We start from the raw sequence: 18,920 nt of genomic DNA on the forward strand, positions 1-18,920 counted from the left end.
GAGGACTTGTGATTTACAATTCAAGTAGTGATTGACAAAACCTCTGCATCTGGGTTTGGTGAGGTCTCAAGTTTCAAACTTTTTCTGTCTTCCCTGTGGTTGTGCTGTCTCCGATCTGCACAAAGAGAAGGAGAAACAAGATGAATAGAGTACGAAGGGTCAATTTATAAAATCAGTCATTTTTCTAGTTGGTGGTGAGATATAGACCATTGGATATAGAAAATAACAGGTGTCGCAATCTCTGTGAAAGCTTAGGTAGGTTAGCAGATAATAAGCTCAGGAGAGGATCCAAGTCCAGCAAATAAGGTGTTAATTAGAAAATCTTGTATGCATCAAGTGTATTATACATGACGTATGCATATGTATGCACACAATCTAAACTATTTAAAATAATTTATACACACGGCCCACCGTATATGTATATGATTTCTTATAATCTGTACCGTTCACAACGTGATACTCTGGTTGTTAATTAGTCACTCAACCGTTAATGTTTAGTTGATCTAATTAGCTCCACAGGCAATTTTGTCTTTGTTAAGAAGCAAATTCACAAACCATGGATTGTAGAAATGTCTCATCGTATAAGACATCAAGGAAGGTGTTGTACATGTGGGGTTTGGAAGTTTGCAAAGGCCATAAAGTATCGGGCAACAAAGTCTCGTTTGGTCTTATGGCAACTTCAGTTTGAATTCTTGCATCAATTCAGTTTGTTCACAAATGTGAGCATTCTTCAATCTTTATTTATTGTTCAGAGTATGAAGAGAACACCATTCTCAAAAAAGTGAAGAAAACTATCCTTCCCAGTTGTCATACCAAAAGTATATTAAAAACCATACTTTCGTATTCGCTTGGATCACTGATAAATATAATAGCGAGTAATAGGAAATTAACACTACGATTAAGCTTTATCAGTTCATCGGCTGTTAGCCTGTTACAACTCCCACAAGTAGAATCATGAGCACTTCAAATTGGATGTTTCTTATGAGAAAGTTCAACTTCAAGGCTCTTAATTTCGTTTCTTAGATCTTGCGAATTGACTCCTATATATTGCTGTATTCTTTCTCTAGTGCCATCAGAATTCAAGCTCATAAGACGCTTCAAACATTTAAGATACTCCACCTTCATTTCAGGAGACTCAGGGATTGATCTTTCACTTACAAACTGTGAATTCGACAAGTACAAAAAAAAAGAGGAAAATTACATCTGTAGTGATTTGGAAAAAAGAATTATATATAATGTGTAAGATAACAGACACATACAACTAAAATCAGAACCAATAAGACACATTTTTCAGGGGATATGCTCCATTAAGTAGCGCACTTTCATGAAAAGAAAAAACGAAAAAATCTGACTAATCTTGACTTGCCAAAGAACTTTCCACTAGTGGATACAAAGATATAGATAATTACTTCCAAATTCATACGCGGATATACATGATGTTCAGAGGATGTTCTGCAAAATTGACCAAGTGGTAATAACAAATTTGGTTTTAGGGAATGGGCTCAATTTGCTATAAAAGCCTAGCTAGGATGTGCTTGTCTTTTGCAAAAAAACTGACATGTTTTATCAATACAGCATACAATGAATATGGGCACAACAATTCCAAAAGTTAAGATGACACTAGCACTAGCACAATATCACTCCTTCTTGAAGATGACATTAGAGTCAAATCCTTCACTGTTCATGAGTGAAAGAAATGAATAAGAGAGCACCTAATCTAGCCATATGGTTCCAGAAGTCTCTACAAGTCACATGTCTTTCCAAATAATTCTATTTCAGTTTAAGAGTTTTAAAGTTTATTTTATTAAGTCTCGTGTGCTTCAGGTCTGGGAAGTCAAAAGAGTATTATATGATCGAGTCTGTAATGCTAGTTACTGTGAGCTCTCTGCTAAACTATAATAAGTGTAAATGCCAGATATGTCTTGGCAATTATCAAAGTATTCTACATCCTGTCTTGATGATCCTCAAGAGTATTCTGAATTTTCGTGAGCTACGAATGTTAGTTTGAGGCCCGGTTTGGTGAGAAGCCTGGGATTCTTTTCCATATTTCTGTGTCTAACCCTACATAAATGTATGTTTCAGCTCTAAACTATAGCGTTTGTTGATCCTGGTATCTTATAGACAATAAATACCCATTACCACCCCTTCCCTGATTGCTTTCCAGAGAATACTTGTATATATGATACCACTATGAATCCTGATCACAAACTCCAACTCCAACTCTAATTTTGGCAGGTCTTTATTTTAAAGTCCATCCATCTCTGTTGTAATAAGTCACACATATCAATGCTAAGCCTAGGTGGGATGTAATTATATCTGACAGTTCCTTGAATTTCTGATTTTTTTTTAAAAGGGCTGATCTTAGGTGGAATTTTATTTTTCGTCATTATTTTACTATTTATCATAATATTTTTCTCATATTGAAAATTGTGTTTAGTTTAACCTATAGTCGAATGTTTTTGGAGTCACAACCACTTTGGCTGATAAAGTGAGTTCTGTTAATAATAGTATAGATAATCAATAACACTTATTTCATTTCCAAATTCTGATCAAACCTCACTATTGTTGAAATAATATTAGAAAGAGCAAAAGAGCAAGTGTATATGTTGCATAACCGTTAACAAGAGGAAAAGAAAAACCATACAAAAGAATGCAAAAAAGATACAAGTTACATGAATGTACCTCTTTGTAAGCTAATATACATTCCAATAGTGCATTCTCCGCTTCGATATTGGCTGCATGCTCATACTGCTATATAATACAAAATGTTTTCATACAAATAAGGAGATTAATTGACTAGTGAGGGTTATTAAAATTTAATAGTTATACAAAATGGTTGTAGTAGAAAATAATAATTCGGGTCATTATTAAATCCTTAAACAAATGCAGCACTGACTAATATTATCCTAAACGATTGCATCACTAACTACAGCCAAAAACAGCAACTGTAACTCTTCAATTTAAAATTAGATAAACATAACGTGGCTGTTTAGGTGTCATAAAATATCAAAAACGGGTCCCTTTAAGAAATTTCAGTCCATTTCAAAAATCTCCAATGCCAATCCCAGAACAAACTGTTAAAAAAAATCCCAAACTAATCACCACTCCAGAAAACAAGAGAATAAAATCCCACAGCTCTCGATCTATTGGGTATTATGAGGAAAGACAAAACCTTACAAGCAATAATGCACCCTAGCAGATAACATCGCTCGGACTAAACCCATTACCCACTAATGTCAGGTTGCTAAATAATTGACCTACTAACCCAACAACAAGGTGCAAAATGCTGGTAGAATTTTACTAAATCATATTAATAACTGAATCCAACGTGTACAGAATTACAGACAGAACTTTATCACGAAATAAAACACAAAGTTAATGAGCAGGCCCAAGACCATCAATAATAGTACTAACCTCTGACCCTTGTAATTGTTCCTTAGTGATCTCCAAAAGGCCAAGAGCATCAGAAGCTTGCAACTGAGAAAACAATACATCCGTCAAAGTCAAACTGAGAATGCCCCTATCTGTAGATGTCAGGATTACTAGGTCTTAATATTTCTTCCATTTTGCTTTTTCTCTTTTCTGATTTTTTTTTTCGGCCAGACCTGAATTGTTTGCTTGTTTCAACACAGTTTTGAGCTGTCCAGGGAAGCAAATCACATTTAACTTTTAGATAACTATTGCAGCACAGTAAGAATTCCCTTTTAGTACTGGTTTATTTACTTCCAGTATGATGAAGGGAATTTTCTGGAGAAACATAATCATTATATGCCATTATCTTGAAGCTTTACCACCAGAATCATGTTCGTTCATATACTTTTCATAAACAAATGACAGAAATTATGTCCCCACTTTGTTTTTTTTTCTGAGATACGATTATGCGCCCCCCCCCCCCCCCCCCAAAAAAAAAAACAAAAAAGAAAAGGACAAAATGCCTCTGCATGTTACAAATCAGGACAAATGTGCCTCCGGTTATGAGACAATTCTCATATCATATCATACTGAAAAAGACTAAAGTATTATTAATCTTGAAGTAATTAGTAAAATCTGGATAGCCAACTTTCTAATGGTCTGTTTTTATAACAATGTCGTAGATCCACTTTAGACAGTAGTATATTGTAAATACAACATTCCCAACATGTTGAAAGGACAATTAATGAAGACAACATATGAAAATACTGTTGTGATAAAAAAAACATCAATGAAGACCTTCATACCTCAAGAAATTCCAAACCAGTATAACCTTTGGAGTCCCATAAACACTGAATAACTTTAAAAGCAATAAGTAGAGATTGCAGGCAGTTCACCAATTTAAATAGAATACAAAATTCCAGACACATAGTTTTAAAGACATTTTTGTGGCTAGAGAGAGAGAGAGAGAGAGAGAGAGAGAGAGAGAGAGACTGACCAATATGACCAACGGCACCTGCCCATTGTTTCCAATTTCACCTGATGCTCCAGAATTACCAATCTTTTTTTTCTTTCTCAATTTATCCAACGAATAATATCCTATCCTACAAAAAAGGAGAGCACGTGACTACTAATAATTGGGTGAAAGACTAAAACACGCGGGTGAATACAATACAAACCTTTGAAATTATCAAAATTGCATACTACATGCCAACTACCAATTACAGTGGGCATTCTCACAGGCTACCAATATCCCTATTAAGATTTCAATCTGCATGATTATTGCTAAGAATAATTGACTAACTCCTCAAATTTAGTCACATTAAAGGGTTTGGGGGAAGGGTGCACAGAGTCCATCATTTTATCTGCTTTTTGGGTCCGGATGCAGCCCAATAACAGAATTTTTCTGATAACAAGAAAGCATAGGGTAGAACTAAGAATAGACAGAAAATTGGTCAGCTTCTTGGCATTCTGTGGTGTGATTTTGCTGGACTGCAAACAAAATGGAAATTAAAAGTCGATAAAAATGAGTTTCCGGGTAAATAGATAAGAAAATAGAGATTTAACTAGATCCTATTTCTCTGTTTGTTTGAAGGAAAGTTTGGGAATTAATGTTAGCCAATCAAGACCAAAAAGCATGTCACCGGAAAAACATGATAAAAGAATCACGACTAAGAGCAGAACTTTTTATAGTACTTTGACAACCAGTAGAACTCACATTTTCTCAAATCCTCACATTGCTCACCGAAGTGTTATACACAAGAAACAGAGTTTGTATTACCTACACAGAAAAGGAACTTGAGTCTCAAGTTCTCAACATAACAAAACCTTCCACCAATCTGAACCAACATGTAGCATTTAAGTATAGCTACTCCCCATTTGCCATGCAGTACAATTAACCGATCCAATTCAACAAATCTGACTAAGCTTTTGCCCAAGTCAGATCCTCTACAAATCCTGTATGATCACCGCACACTGCCCAAATAAGTACTAGCATGCTGCAACTCCAAACACTTTAGACTTTAGACTACCCTGATAGTTCATTCCCATATAAACTTCACCATTAAGTCTCTATTTACATGTTGATTTCCATATCAAACCTCCCATGTACAATATGGAGTTATGAGTGGCTTGGAAATGAAAAGTGACTTAGAAGTTGTCTTCATGCCATGGCATACAATACCGTATTGTGCTGACTGCTTATCACCCACAAATGATACATACCTAGGTTGGTAGGAGGTCTGGGATTTGTTTGTACCAGTTTAGGAAATGGCGGTAGGCCTCACACTAATCCAAACTGATATAGACTACGGCACAGATTTAGAGTCCACAGGAAGGGGTAGCTTTTGGCTCTGAATAAATCCGACAGGCAGAGAGCAAGTTCCACTCACAAGCCATACCTTCCACAGAGAGAGGGTACCTCTATTACCACCCCAAACACTTTCCCAAAAAATTAACAAAATCAAATTGTAAATCTTCCTTTTTTTTATGAACATACTGTACTCATAAACCCTATCCATACGTTTTTTTTTTGGTTTCCTTGTTACCTTTGCAAGATGCCCACCATGGCAGCACTCAGCAGCCTTAACTGGGGCTTTCTCCATTGCATTCCTAATCCTTTTTTGTTTCAATCTCAAACTTGATATTTAGGGGTTGTTTGGGGTGATATGCCAGCATTACATCCATAATCAGGGAGCAACTGAGCTAAATTTAGTTTCAATACCACAAGCTATTTCACTTAAAATTTGTGACAAAATATAACAAACCTTACAGACTCGTGTAAAACTTCTTTGGCCTTATCAAGCTCAGAAATTGCTTTTGGATGGTCGATATTCTTCAATTGTTCAGAAATCAGCATTGCCACTCTACCAATATGAAGCAAGTTCACACCAATCTGTCCACAAAGAAAGAAAATTCTGGCGTAAAGAGATATGAACTACAAAGAGCATTGCACTAGATATAAAGAGAATCAATGAATGTTGGTACCCATGTTTTCGTCAGAAATTGATAACAGAAAAGATGCATTGTAGTTTAGATAGAGAGTCAATTGAATGTTTACCCAAAACGTTTTCATCTATAGGATGATGCTAAAGCCAGTGTTGTGCTTTCTGTTAACCTAGTGCAAATCTCCATGCCAAAAATTGACTTAGAAGTTTAATAGAGTACAGATTTTTAATTACATTTCTTTAAAGTTCCCATTGAAAACATTGGTGAGAACTGTATGAAGATCCAACTCATCATGAACCTCATGAAAATGAGTTCCCTCCTACCCTCGTTTTTTCAGGAAACAAATTTCGTATATGGGAAAAGAATGATACAGAAGAGTGGACAAGAATCCACAGTCCATACCTAATAAGGATTGCCAAAAAGTATACTGCAGAATAAACCACTAAACCTATCCGAGCGAAAAGCTTTAATTACTGTCCCTTTATTATCCAGAATAATAGAAGAAAGAGAATACTCTCTTCATTTTAACTTTGTCTAATGGTTGGCTCAAACCCAGAAAAAAAATAAAAACCTTTTGCCAGTGTGCAGTCTCTGCATTTTTACCAGAAATTAGCCCATAAAGCAGATTGTCTCCCAAGTCCTAAACTCCTGTAACCCTGTATTTTACTGTAGTCTAAAAAATAAACAATAAAAATAAGAAACTTTTATTTCTTTCCATTCAGAGCAGCCGAATCACAACCTCTGCAGCCCTAAAAATTTTAGCTCAATGCTCTGTGATGAGCAGAATGCTTTTCACTTCATAGATGTCTTCTAAAATCTTCTAAAAAAATTTTGTTTGACATCCACAACCCCTTCAGAAATTATTCTACTCTGCCATTATACTCGAGTGATCAAGTCTGCATGTAGTATACACTTTTCTTTTTTAAGATCAAATTTTCATCTATAAAAGAGAATTATTAAACTTAATAGACAGTATTCATTATAAAACTATCAGTCGATTCTCATAAGAATGATAGGTATACCAACTATATATGCACTGTATTTGCGTGAAATATTTTCAAAGACAACGAATACACAAAATACAGGGCAACAAACCTGAATATGATCTTGAGGAAGTAAGGTTTTTCGAGCATCAAGACATCTGTAAAAGAAATATAAACAAAGGTTTCAGAATTAATGGGATACCAGTTCTTATGCTTTACAATTACCATAAAAATTACCTTTCAAGAAGCTCTTCAGCTTCCTTTAAGCTACCAGTGGATTGGAGATTTAGTGCTAGCCCTTCAGCTGTTATTGCTGTGTCCAACGCATTCCATCCCTGATTCACAACAAACGATAGCGTATTAAGTCTCTCTCATGCACATAACAGGACATACAGAGTGCCCAAATTCTCATGTACTTTAAAAAGTGCTTATTCTATGTGCTGCCTTGTGTTTCAATGTCAATGTGCACAACTTTAAACATCTATTACAAAGACAGATAAGGACCCAAAAACCCAAATTATCCTTTAGCAGGACAACGAGACTACGATAAATAAAATATGAATCTTTGAGAGCTTATGTAGGTGATCTTAAGGTACCATCCTAACCAGATATTCATCCCAAAACCTGACCCTCGATTTTGCGTTTGGATTTTGGAGATCTTTGTGTAGCAACAGATAAAGCGAAACAAATTTTAGCTACAAATAGAATAAAAAAGATAAAAACTAAAGAAACGAAGTACCAAACCTTTGTCAGTTCCATTATATGCAGGATCTTTCTCTGTACCTTCTCGGCCTCCTCAAAACGTTTGGATTTCAGATATATCTAGAGAGAGAGAGAGAGAGAGAGAAACTATCAAAAAAACTGTTGGATACAGAAGACCCTCTTATGATCAGAAGATCTCAATGATTAGCAATATTTTGGGATTATTTAGAGATGAATTAATCCTAAAAAGAATTATATAGCCAACTGAGAAGCAAAGACCTAAAGTAGCAGGCTCTTGATGGGAATACTGTCAAAATCCCAAATAAATTTCAGTTCAATTTTGCAAGAGACTACATTTAAGCATCAAATTTGTCTTTTGACATATACATTTAAGTCTTGCAATCATTTATGTCCTTTGATATAAGAAACAAACTGGCAACCTGGGAGAAAACACAACCTGAGCAAGATATCGCATTCTCTTTAAGCACACTGTCGACTCTCCTTGTCCACTATTCTACATATTCCAACAACAACTGAGGTAAGATGGGTTAACTATTTAAGCTTAACAGTGAACAAAGTTTTCTAATAACTCTGACCTCAAGTATTCTAATGGAGTCATGAATGAGGGCCACAGAGTCCTTTTGATTTCCCAGGAGGTGTAGCACCTGCAGTCAAAATTGTATGTCACTAAATAAGTTACCCAGAGGAACTATAAACAATACATTTAAAATTAAAAGAGCGTAAATGTTTAAATCCTACCAGTATACAGCTCAGATCGGTATATCAGTTCAAATATTTTAGGTTTATTATATACTATAACTAATCAATATCAAAACTTCTGAAATGGAGGATTAAGGGGAGTACCGTTCCAAGATGATACATAGTATCCGCACAATCTGTATGGTTAAGACCCAGAATACGGTGTTTAATCTGAATGAGTAATAAAAGCATATGAGATAGCAGCATAAACACTTACATTACTGTGTGTATAGTACATAGTCCAAGCCAATACCTTCAAAGCATGCTGTCCAAATACATCATCGGTCACACATCAACAAACACGTGGGAGGGCAAAGAAACGTTGGCAGATCAAAAGAGAGTTTTATCAGTATGTTGCAAACAGCAATAAATCCTTTTCTAATTTAAAGATACTAAATGTGTTGTGATATGAGGCAGGAGACATATGAAAACAGAACGGATACAGAGTGATCCAACATTTTTAGGCACATATTGCTGGCAATTGATTGATTGGAACCATCCATGAGCCCTCCAAAATATGAACCATCTTAACACTCATGCATCCATTTGGTTACCATTTTATTCACTGCATTTTTATCTGACAAACTGTGTTCATCTACACAGATTGGATAACCGAATGGTATTGCATAGGGCTGATTTATGCAAGTATGATACATGACCTAACCGATGGATGGTTAAGATCATTGAACTACACCGTAGAGTTGTCAGGTTGTTGATGCACGCAAAAATGAAGATTCACTATAGAACCGGCTAGTCAAGAAAACATACAACAATTTGGAAGGTGACTGCCAAAATAATTCTTAGGGACTCTTAGAAAATCTATATAGTCACAAGACTCATAATAAAAAAAACATGTACCAGAAGCATAACCGTTTTAAGTTATCACCTCATAGCAATCACGAGCTTCATCCAGCTTCCGCTGTACAATATAGAACTGCCCCAGGTTATGCAAGGCGGAACCAACTCTGCGCACAGGTCATCTTGAATGAGGGATCAGCGAATCAATGATACAGTCGGGAAAAATGAGAAAAATTGTGAGGAAAGAAATGAGAAACGCATAGAAGGGAGAGAATATGCATAGTGAATAATTCTAGCATTAGATCACACTGTACGTATACAACTTTTAATTATTATAACACCAAAAGCAGGAACAAAGTTATGTATGCCAGAAATGACTCCTCAAATTAAAAAAAAAAAGATGAAGAAATGACTCCACTGAAGTTTTCAAGGAAGAGAGGGAGGGAAATATAAGTTCACACTTTATTCTTTAATTCTTTCAGTTCTGTGGAAAACAGAGTAACTTTTTTGAATGTGTACATAAACTTTTCTCACAGTATGCAATTCCTTTTTGCTTGTCTCAATAAAAATCCTTTCTTCTACAAGAATTTATATAAGGCAAACACGCGTGCGCGCCAGACAATCACACACACATATATGTTTAGACAAGGAGAAAGCAAATAAAGTGCAGTATATAAACATAGCCAAGTGACTGCATATATTAATTGTTAATAAAAGATATGTATAATTTGTTTTATATGTTCAGACTATCTACGCCACAAGGGGAATATGAAGCTTAGCCTTACACTTCCTAACGTCATGGGCCTACATTTAGTTCCAACAGGTTTTGGGTTAGGCACTCATACTTCCTATGTATGCAGCTGCGTATGTGTTTCTCCTTTCTTTGGTACAGTGAATGGTGTAATGACGCTGTAGAAGTAGCATAAAGCTGTAATGTAAGCACAAGAGAAATGGCAAGTTGCTCATATGTTCGGAGCCTAATATCTCTTAAGGTCTTAATTTAGTTCATAACCTGTATGAAACTCTACTTTTGAAACTAAAAATATATATACATATATAAATGCAATAAGAACTACAACATAATTGACTTGAAATCTGACTCCCTTTTCCAGTGCATAGGCTATAAATATGTCTTTTTCCTTTGCTCCTTTTGATAAACTTTACTTTTTATTAACCACCACACAACTACCCTTTATAAGTTTTTATCAGCAGAAAGATGAAACCATAATGGCCTTTCGACGGTGATAAGCCTAAACATATCATGTTTCTGAAATGATATATAGTGGTATTAATTTGATTCTCAGACAATATATATAAACCAAAACGTGTCTCTATATATTCATCCTATCATTACAAAACAAAGACCCAGAGTTCAGGTATTTCTTCTCTAAACTCGAGTTTGAGTGAGGTAGAGAAAGTGTTGATACTTGAATGCATCAACATTACCATAACAAAGTTTGTGAAACATAATGTGCTATTAAACTATAGAAATTCACAAACTATGTCATTCAAATAGTATTATGCGAGTTACTTAACAGAAAGCCATGGTCATCTACTATATTATTTTCATAAATAATGAATGAATGTTTCATCATCATCTACAGACCAATAAAAGTATACCGTATATCTTCACTACCAAATGACTCCTCAAGTATGCTGATGGCCTCCAAATACAATGGTTCTGCCTTATGATATAGCTTATTAACTCTATAGAGCTCTGCCTGCAGCAACAAGAGCAACCTATAAATTCTCAAAAAAGACAATGTTCTCCAAAACCAGAAGCATATTGCATAGATACTTTGATGAAAGAAAAAGAGCTTACATAGTTTTAGGCATAATAATCACAAGAAGTTGAGCTTTGTAGTGGATTAAGAACAAAGTTTCTGACTCAAATAACTCCTTACTATTTCCATTTAAGTAACCTACAACCTACTTGAATAATTTTGTATTGGTACAACAGGGGTCACGTAACAATAGTACTCTATCTGTGAATCTAATTTCAACCATTATTTTCCTTTCAAAATTCTTATATATTGGTCTCCCATTCCCAGCTTATAATATGAACTCAAAATAAACGTATTCAAAATTGTCCAAGGAAAAATAGTGCACATACTAAGTTGTTGCTTGCGGATGCAACATGTGGATCCCTCTCGCCAAAACCTTCTTTAGCTTCCTGTAACGCCGCAACAAACAGCTTTTCAGCTTCCTCCACTTTTCCCTAAACACAGACGGAAACAGAAAAACGAAAGTTTTCAGACAAGTACTAACAAAATAACGAAAAAGCACATTATAGACAATAATATGCTTGCCTGAAGGAAGAATTCCCTGCCTTTATCAGTAAAAACTCTCCACTTAGAGGTATGTATGTTAGATTTGACTGAATCATCCTCGATTCTGCGCAATTGCACTGCATCGCTGGTATTATCAACGGATGCATCTTTTGCTAGCACCGCGTTCGAATTGATGGCAACAAGAACAGCTACAAGTATGCCGAAATAGACCAAACAAAATCAATTAGGAGATGATAAATTGAATGCGATACGATATAATGGATAGATGTATCAGAAAAGAAAACCTGCATTTCCAGATAGAAGAAACCAGAGGCGAGCGTTGATCCTCCTCCGATGCTCGGAACGGCCTACAAGAGCAAGCTGAGACTAGTGAGATTGAATTCGAGATCAACTCAGTGCTAGCTTATGATCATTTTGGTGATTCATTGATTGATGACGTACCAGCACCACCGCCGGAGAAGGACGGAGCAGTAGTCAGGGTTCCGGCGGGTGAAGAAGGAGAGAGCAATCGGTTAATAATATGACTATTCATCTTCACCATCTTAGCTACTGCTTGCCGCGCAGAAGACATCTCCGATGAAGCAAACAAACGGCGGCGGCGGCGGCGGAGGAGGAGGAGGAGGAGAGAGCGAAATCTAGGGAGGAGGGTTTGAGAAAGTTACGGGGTTTAATCTCCAACACTGTTAACTATATATATAAAAATATTATTCCCCGCCTAATATCACCGTTATATTTCAGCAATAATTTAATTTTCAACGCATAAATATAGTTTAGTTAAAATTATTTTCTCTTTCTTCCCTAATTATATTTGATTAGAATTTTTAGCTAAAATTAAATATAACTTTTAAATAACTAGTCTAATAAAGGTAAAAATTATTATAAACTTTGTTTAAAAACTAATTTTTTTCAATACAACTAGTCTTTTGGGGATGCCCTTACGGGTATGGGTTTTGTATTTTAGGAATTATTTTTGGGTTATGGCCCAAAATATTGGATAAAATTAAAGCTCATTTTATGTGATTAGCTTAGTTTTGTTTGCAATGCTCACCTAGGTTAATTGATATATTTATGAATGAAAACTAGAGTTTCAATTTCATTTTGGCATTTTGTCTTTAATTTCTGTGTCTGTTTTTCAATTTCCACAATCTTTAAATTCAAACCCAGATTTCAATCTTACCTTTTATGAATCCAAAATTTGGTACTCTTATCCGGTCATGATTTTCTAGATGTGAAACTTACACCAATAACATCCTTCTTTACCATTTTCCTCTGTCGTTGTTGACCCACCGCACTCTACCTCCGCCCTTGCTTCCACTAGCTCTACCTCCCCTCGTCCCCTACCATGTCGGAGGAAACCCATTTTGCTAATTTCCATAACACAGTGTGATAGGAACACAAAGTGTGACGTTCTTAATGTATAAATCCCCTACTTTTGTTCTTTGTTACGTCCTATTTTGAGTCTTTAGAGTCATTTTGTAGATATATGTGTTTTGTGAATTGATGTTGAATCTTTGATAAGATATGATTCCTTGTTTGAGTAGGATTCATCTTTTCCTATTTCTCTATTTCTAACGTACTTATTCTTTTTAGAAAAAAAAAAAGACAAATCCATGTTGGAGAAGGAAAGCAATCCTAGTTGTGCAAGGAAAGAGGAGAGATTGGAAATCAGATTCCTAGTAGGATAAGAAGAGACCGTGCGACTTAATGGATTCTCATTCGGAAAAGAAGTTCAAATCCAAGTTTGAGAAGGATTTCCAGGGTGTATATGAGGAGAAGATATGCACTTAGAAGCCCAATCCATGCAAGAATCAGAAATCTATCAGGATTCGTAGTCTCACTTCGACGGACTCCCCTGGACAATTCAAACGAATTTAAAGACGTGTGATATATGGATGGAAAGCTCTATGAGTCTATTTTATGTAGGATTTAGAATCACAATAATATCTTGTTCCTACAGGGAGATATGGCCGAATTTTTACTCGGATGTCCAATGGGCTCGGCATAATTATCTCAACCATTGATTTGCTTTTGATCCAAGGGCTATGAGGAAAAGTTGGTGCTTTGTTTCTCCTATATATAGAGACATGAATCTACATCAGGATGATCATAAATCCTTGCACCAAGTACTAGCCAAAGCTCTGCCCAAATACATTCATCTTCCCAAGAACCCTAGCACCGAATTCATTCAACCTTTCACCATCTTTTTACTCCTAAGCGTGGAGCATAAGACGTCCATTCCCTTGAAGATCTCTTGTTATCTTGTCTTAAGACGCAAAGGATAATTCAAAGTGTAACTCTATGATTTTCATGTTTAGGATTCGGTGTCTATTGTTTTTGTTATTGGATGATTTATGTTTTGGTTTTGTTAAAGTTTATTTCAATTTTGTCTATGAAATTGTTATAACTTTTCGAATGATGTATTTAATTAAGTGTTTTGATTTCTATAGAATGATTTTACGTTTTCTTGTCGTGTGTTTCTGTTCAATATACTTAGGGAATTTTCAGTGTGTTCATATAAAAACATGTCATTCCTACACATTGGTATCACCTCTCATTCACAAAGCTAGACCGAACCTCTGCCAAAATACATTCAGAAAATTCAAGCCACAAGCACCATCCATCACCACCACAAACCGTGTTCATCCTTTCCCTCCTCCATAATCGAATTCATCATTCTTGCCGAATCCTTCAAGGTTTTTAAAGTGTGATTCATCCATGGCTTGTATTTTACTCTTTTGTTTTATGATTTTTGCGATTTCTATGTATGGATTATTGAATGTATTTTTCGGTTTTATATATGAAGAACATAATTTCAGACTTGTTTGGTTTTATGTTTTGATTGTATAAACTCATGTTTATGTATGGATGCCATGTATAATGATTAGGGGCAGTAGGGTTTTCAATTTATATTTAGGTTTTATTTTGATTAATTCTTTAAACTTGTGCATCTAAATCAAATGCTTGAGGAAGCCACGGCCATAGCCCTTCTTGGGTTGCGATTTCATTCACCAAAGTAGTATTTGATCGAGTTATGCGCTTCGTGTCTCAATTATTGCTACTTATATAGGGATGTGATAGTTCTAGGAATTTGCATGCTTAACCATGATGAGTGACGCCATGAATGTTTATATGTCTCCAATACGACTTAATGTGTTTATGTGCTTCTTTGTGTTTAACTAATACGCTTCGTGAAGTTATACTTTTTTTAGCATATGTTTAGGATTGAACGCTTCGTTGATTCTAAATAATTATGAAGTCTTAATGATTAGATGAACCGCTTCGGGCTCTGATTAGAATTAGAATTAAAATGAACTTGCATTGATTCGAAATATATTTGCTGCCTCTTAGTTGTTTTGTGCGTGTCTTACGTATTCATGAGTAGATTTCGTATTTGGTAATGTGATGAGTGGTAGATCAATTGTATATAAGTAATTTAGGATTTATTTTCAGTATTAGTTTTATAATCAATTTCAAAACCCCCAATAACATGATAAGTTTTGAGTCTCCTTTGATTCCATGGACTAAACGATCCCTGCTTATTCTATACTAACAATGATGTTTTTTCAGGGTATTTTATAGACGTTCTAACCAACGATCTATCACAAAGATATGAATGTTTAGGATGCGCATAGTAGACTAAATGTTTGTTCTTGATGTGGTTCATTGTTTATTTGCCTAAGTAATTCATTGATGTCGTGAGTTTGTTAGGTTTCGATTTAAGACTTGTGTTATGAACATGCTTATCCTTTCTATGTGGTTTCAGAATTGCATAATTGTTTGGTTAAGTAGGTGAGATGCTTAATGGATTCAATATGCGTGGCTTTGGAGTTGCCTGGTAGGATCAATGGTCTAAATAACGATTATCGGCATCGTATCGGTTTTGTAAAATAAGGATATAACGGGGATATATCAAGAGATAACGGATTTATCGTTTTTGTTAATTTTTAATTTAAATTGAATATATTTATAAACATATACTTCAAAATATACCAAATAGCATTAACTACTAAGTACTAACTGAACAAAAATAGGTGCACACAAGATATATTGAGATATTGATTATGATTCATGCATTATAAACTCTCTCATCATCGGAATCAAAGTCAAACTCATCTTCTCCATTATCTTCATTCTCATGTTCTGAGATAAAATCATCTTCATAAAAGCTCTTTACCTCTCGGACTTCCCTCAAGGGTGGTATCTCACTACCCACTTCGGACACTTGTTCATCTATTGTCAAATCTTCAATGACATTACCTTCAACAAGTCATTCTTATGCTTCCCTAGCTTCTTTGGCAAGTAGTATCTCCTTTCCCTTATTCTTCATTCGGTTTTTGTTGATGATTATGGCATTGAACTGAGCATATACCAACTTGCTCATCCTTGCGGTATCTAGCATATTCCTCTTCTTTGTGTGTATCCCTTGAAATGTGCTCCAATTTCTCTCACACTCGGATGAGCTTGTGGTTGCAATGAAAGATCTGACGCTACAAAGGGCAAAGCAAGGAAGCCTTCTACCTATTTGCATTGAAATTCCTCAAAACGATATCGTCTCCTAAATAAAAATCACCGAAAAAAAAAGTCCATCGAAATATCGGGTCAAACTCGGTTTAACCCGATATATTGCATGTTGATCCGATATTTTGAGTTGACCGATATATTGAGGCAATATGACATTTATCCTATCAGTTTCTAAAAATCAGCGATATATCACCGATGTATCTCGATATTTAGAACATTGGGTAGTATAAGTATGTTAGATTTGAAGGAAGGCGCGAAGCAAGATTTGAATGTGTTGAGTGTCTATGTGTTAGGATAACCACGAAGGACCCTAAAATTGCATGATCGATTCTAGGTTGAGAATAGATACTTTCGACATGAACATGATTGAGTATAGATTTCGTTCCTTTTGTTCTTTATATGATTTGTTTGGTGATTGCTTATGTGTTGGTTGGTTGATCACTTGTATATATTAGTTTAGGATTTAATTTATGTTTTTATACTTATAATCCAAACTTATGTCAAACTTATATCTCTGGTGAATTCGTGTTAATTGTTTGTGATTCTTACCCTGGCTGGATCTCTAGTTTGTGAACGATAGCATCTTGTTTTATACTATTAACGATGCTTACAGAGTTAATATTGATGTCGAGTAATCAAACCGATCACAGTGCAGTTCCTATATAACCAAAACGACACACCCCTACAATCCTAATACCCTAGGCTTCACCATACCCCTAGCTCGACTAGTTTTTGTTCAACAGAACCAGTGGCCCTCTTACTACTCTGTCATACATGGCTTGGCTTACTTTGGGTGCTTCAACACCCTCCATCATGTGAGTAATAGTGACAAGCTATATTGTGATCGTACGAGAACTATTTTACAATCTCGAAGACTAAGCAAGTTAATCTCTTGATTTTAAGAGCCTTGTATTAAGTACACATTACGACCGAGTACTCTATTTGATGAATTTTCTGGATTTCCGAGCTATTTATAATGATTTTCTAAAGTTTAGAAAATTACCAAATTATTTGGAAATTAGAAATTAGTTATGATAAAACAGTGGTCAAACCTATGAAGCACGGACACGCGGCCAAGGGTCCGTATTGCGTGTCCGACACGGACACGGACACGGACACGCTCGGACACGCTTGGACACGCTCGGACACGCGAACTCAATTTGGACACGGCTCGGACACGCGAGTGTCGGAATCGGACACGCGAGTGTCCGAATTGGACACGCGAGTATCCAAATTGGACACGCGGACACGCACCAACTCATAATAAAATTGAAAGTGCTTATGGTGAGAATCGAACCTTGGTCATCCAAGACACCCAACAACTCCTCAACCATTCCAACAGATTCAGTTTTTGTTATATTTATGCACACTTTAATATATATAAGGAGAGAAACTCATGATAAAAATAAAAATGCTTGTGGTGGGATTCGAACCTTGGTCATCCAAATGATCCAACAAATCCTCAACCATTCCAACAGATTCAGTTTTTGTTATATTTATGCACACTTTAATATATATACACATCTAAATACTTTCAAATTTTTAAATTATTTTTTTAATAAATATATATATATTAAAATAATTTTAATTGACGTGTCCACCACGTGTCCGTGTCCAAAAAAAATTTTATATGCCGTGTCTACGTATCGAATCGTGTCCAATACGGACACTCGTGTCCGTGTCCGTGCTACATAGGGTCAAACAGTTCCGATACTCTTCACCGACTGAAACATCGAGCTCCCTCTTGACGCCGACCCGAGCCGCCTCTAGTTTCTGGCGACGCACGGCTTCCTTCTTCCTCCTTTCCTTGTCGCTGACGTGTCCATAGCCTTAGCTTTTCCGATCGGCAATTGTAGAATGAGGAATTACAGTGAGGAGTCTCGAGCCTCTAAACGAGTTATGCGTTTTTGGTACGAATCTTCTTTCCCTCGTTATCCTCTGCAAGCCAACGTGTTTAGTTTTTCAATTTAATCGATTTGTGGACTAATCAATTATTGGGTTTTTTGGGGTTTACGGTTTGGCGTTGTTCTTCAACGGAATTGGCCTTTCTAGCTTTTCTTGGCTCAAGTTTTGTCCTTTGGCATTCAGTTGTGAGACTTTGAATCAATGAGGAAGCTTTCTGGGTTTAGTTAATCACCCGACATCAATTGGTAGATGCTGCTTCATTGAGTCCGTGAGGAGAGCCTTCTGCTATTGGGAAGATTGAAGCCTAGGCTATGAACTTTACTTACTGAAGGTATGTTTGAGGTTCTGGGCAAAATAAATTCATTTATTTGAACTTGTCCAGCTTGATTACTACAGGGTTATGAAGAGTTTGAGTTTGTTTAATTATTAATCACATCCAGTTGAGTGATTTTGGCTGTAGAGGTGGAACCAATTGCAAGATATTACTTAATTATGTGAATTGGTTAATGCAGTTTGGTTGTTGTTCACGTCCAATTATTTGTATATGAAGTGATTATGGGTATAATTGTGAAGAAATAAGATAAGTTCTTTTCATCATGATATT

At 35.7% G+C, this 18,920-nt stretch overlaps 1 protein-coding gene across 12 annotated transcripts; it reads right to left on the reverse strand.

Annotated features, from left to right (window-relative positions):
* Positions 1–843: 843 nt before the first annotated feature.
* Positions 844–12,525, reverse strand: LOC126804968 (uncharacterized). Of its 12 annotated transcripts, none has more exons than XM_050532044.1 (18): positions 12,332–12,525; positions 12,175–12,237; positions 11,909–12,078; positions 11,713–11,817; positions 11,220–11,320; positions 9,688–9,766; positions 9,055–9,066; positions 8,907–8,972; positions 8,639–8,707; positions 8,500–8,556; positions 8,085–8,162; positions 7,578–7,675; positions 7,453–7,498; positions 6,177–6,304; positions 4,409–4,514; positions 3,415–3,477; positions 2,683–2,748; positions 844–1,161 (listed from the first exon to the last, which is right to left on the reverse strand). In XM_050532044.1, exons 1-18 carry the CDS (start codon positions 12,459–12,461, stop codon positions 964–966), a joined length of 1,635 nt encoding a protein of 544 aa, XP_050388001.1. In that variant the 5' UTR covers positions 12,462–12,525; the 3' UTR covers positions 844–963. The 12 variants fall into 12 exon arrangements, 4 of the variants coding, with proteins under 4 accessions (XP_050388001.1, XP_050388000.1, XP_050388002.1 ...); XM_050532043.1 differs by having other exon boundaries at positions 2,683–2,751; XR_007673819.1 differs by having other exon boundaries at positions 1,145–1,161; positions 2,683–2,751; positions 3,415–3,639.
* Between the last annotated feature and the right edge of the window lie 6,395 nt (positions 12,526–18,920).

Source organism: Argentina anserina, chromosome 1 (assembly GCF_933775445.1).
Source record: "Argentina anserina chromosome 1, drPotAnse1.1, whole genome shotgun sequence".
In the NCBI taxonomy this organism is placed as follows: Eukaryota; Viridiplantae; Streptophyta; class Magnoliopsida; order Rosales; family Rosaceae; genus Argentina; species Argentina anserina.